Source organism: Betta splendens, chromosome 5 (assembly GCF_900634795.4).
Source record: "Betta splendens chromosome 5, fBetSpl5.4, whole genome shotgun sequence".
Taxonomy (NCBI): domain Eukaryota; kingdom Metazoa; phylum Chordata; class Actinopteri; order Anabantiformes; family Osphronemidae; genus Betta; species Betta splendens.
The window spans coordinates 3,051,995-3,054,426 of NC_040885.2; the positions used below are offsets into that span (position 1 = coordinate 3,051,995).

General features: G+C 37.0%; 1 protein-coding gene across 5 annotated transcripts in view; it reads left to right on the forward strand.

The window, feature by feature from the left end:
* LOC114843704 (uncharacterized) overlaps window positions 1-2,018 on the forward strand; it is a 2,857-nt gene extending 839 nt beyond the window's left edge. For all 5 annotated transcript variants that reach the window (XM_055509281.1, XM_029130518.3, XM_055509280.1 and 2 more), the window contains 6 exons: window positions 37-102; window positions 247-464; window positions 749-884; window positions 960-1,172; window positions 1,316-1,538; window positions 1,871-2,018. In XM_055509281.1, coding sequence (XP_055365256.1) covers window positions 37-102; window positions 247-464; window positions 749-884; window positions 960-1,172; window positions 1,316-1,538; window positions 1,871-1,872 — 858 coding nt within the window. In that variant the 3' untranslated portion in view covers window positions 1,873-2,018. The remainder of the gene's footprint in view (window positions 1-36; window positions 103-246; window positions 465-748; window positions 885-959; window positions 1,173-1,315; window positions 1,539-1,870) is intronic.
* The last annotated feature ends 414 nt before the right edge of the window (window positions 2,019-2,432 follow it).

The window sequence follows — 2,432 nt, forward strand, 5'->3', positions numbered from 1 at the left end:
CCAATAAATATTTGTATCTTTATCACTGGTTTATAGATGTCTTCTAGGCGGCAATCGGACATGGTCCAGGTGACCTGTGTGGCCATTAAGGAATGGACCAAGGTAACAAGATTTTTTTATACTTAATTTTGCTGAAATCTATAAAGATATATACTGTATACAGCTAAGCACAATTTTTTTACCATAAAATGTGATTTCATTTGAAGAAGTGTTATGCCACATTTGTCTGACTTTTGGTTTCTATAGATCCTAAGGTTTAGATTTACCCCTGCACCAGAGGCCAGTTGCACACAACATCAGCGTGATGCCATATTCTGGGATGGAGAGCGGCTTCTCAGGACCACTGAATTGGGACCACAGGGAAACCTAACAAAAATTAAGGAGGGAGAAACATATTTTTTGAAAGGTTGCAGAGTGACAGAATCAGGATTTCTAAATTTAATGCGAGACAGCAAAATCTATCTGTAAGTAAAAATAACATTTATGGTTCTAAATTTTTGTTCTTACTTACGATTGAGCTGTAAGTGACTGCACGCTATTTAGTCCCTATTTGAATCCCTCTCAGTCAAACATTCTCACACACATCTGGCATAGTTGCCATCTTATCCATAGAAAACCCTCCCCCCCAACACACACACACACACACACACACACACACACACACACACACACACACACACACACACACACACACACACACACACACACACACACACTGTCTTGGTTGACTTTACCTCTGTTGGTGCAGGTCCAGCAAAATGGACGTGCCTCAGGCAGCAGTGGAAGAAGGCCGGGCAAAGCTTTTCCCCATGTCTCCTCATATTAGCTTTGAAGACCTGCAGAATCCCCCAACTATCTTTTCAGTTTGTGGAAAGGTTGTGAAAGTAAGTATTTGAACATGATAATAAAATAAATTGTAATACTAGTAATATTTTTAACAACTTCTTATCAACTTGTAGATGAGCCAAATACTGTGCAAGGGGGATAATCTTCCTTTAAAGGAAATTACCATAACAAATCCAAAGGGAGAGGAGGCGCAACTATCAATGTGGAGGGAGTGTGCTCTGCAAAAGCTTGAAATAAACAAGCAATACAATTTTACACATCTAAAAATGAAGCACTTCTCTTCTTATGGAAGAAAGTGTTGCTCGACCTCGTACACACAAATAACAGTAAGTTTATAAAAAGATTTTTTGTAAGGTTTAAATTTTGTTTTTAAACCTATTTATGTATGTATTTATGTAATTTCCTTGTGTATTCACTGCCTGCATGTCATTAATGTATGCCACATACATCTCTTATCTCTCATTTTCAGGCTGCCAAAACTGAAGATGAGGTTGACATAACGGTTAAAGGAGTAGGAGAAGATGATGAAAGTGTTTTCCTACTCACCGAGCTAGGAACCGAGGTGATAGTGCCAAAGGGATTGTGGAAGGGGGAAATGTCACACCTGTCCAAGCTGCTTCCCTTGAGTGTCCATGTAATAATGGAAGAAGGGAAGGTTGTGAAAGTGGATGGGCTGCCTACATCCGAAGAATGTATGTTGCTTTTTAATAACTATGTCTTTCAGTTTAGTTCATGTCTTCATTAAATGTGCAGCAAGTAAGAATTTGCTACATCTGCCACAAAAAATATTCACTAGAATTAGAGACTGAGAAACATAACGTGGCCATCTATTTTCTAATTAGTTTATCATCACATGTCAGTTGGTTATAAATTAATCTTCTCATTAGAGTGATTTTAATATTAAAATGAAAAATTAATATTCCATTATTGGGTTAGGTCATTTTAAATTTTCAAAATGAATATCCTTTTCTTTAAAACATTATTATGTGAATATTAATATGGATATTTGTTGTGTGTTTTTTAGGAAAGAAGACCTTTCTACAACCTTCAACACACACACACACACACACACACACACACACACACACACACACACACACACACACTGGCACTCTGACACACACACATTTCCTGTTCTGCTTAAATTGTTTAATTGTTTAAATAAAGTAACACAATGTTCTTAAAATTTATCGGTGTGATTATTATGATGACAATATGAGTTAAATACTTTTTACACAGGTGCCTCACTGCTGTGAGGTTCATGGTTGGTGAGGTTCTGAACAACCCCCTTGAAGTAAGAGATTATTAAAATTAATCAAATCTTTTGCTATTCCATTAACAGAACGCATATTACTACTTGTCACATTTAATACCTTGCACATATACCACAAGGAAGATATTTGGTATGGAAATAGTGTTTCTTCTATACAGCACAGGACATCAGACAGAACACCTAGTGCTTCAGTGGGTTTTTTTTGTAAAGTTTTCTGCTTTAATCAGTTTTACGGGTTTGCTCCTCAAAAACAAGAAAATAATTCACTCAAGGCAGCAGCACATGAAGTGCCAGAGTAGAAGATGCCCAGGAC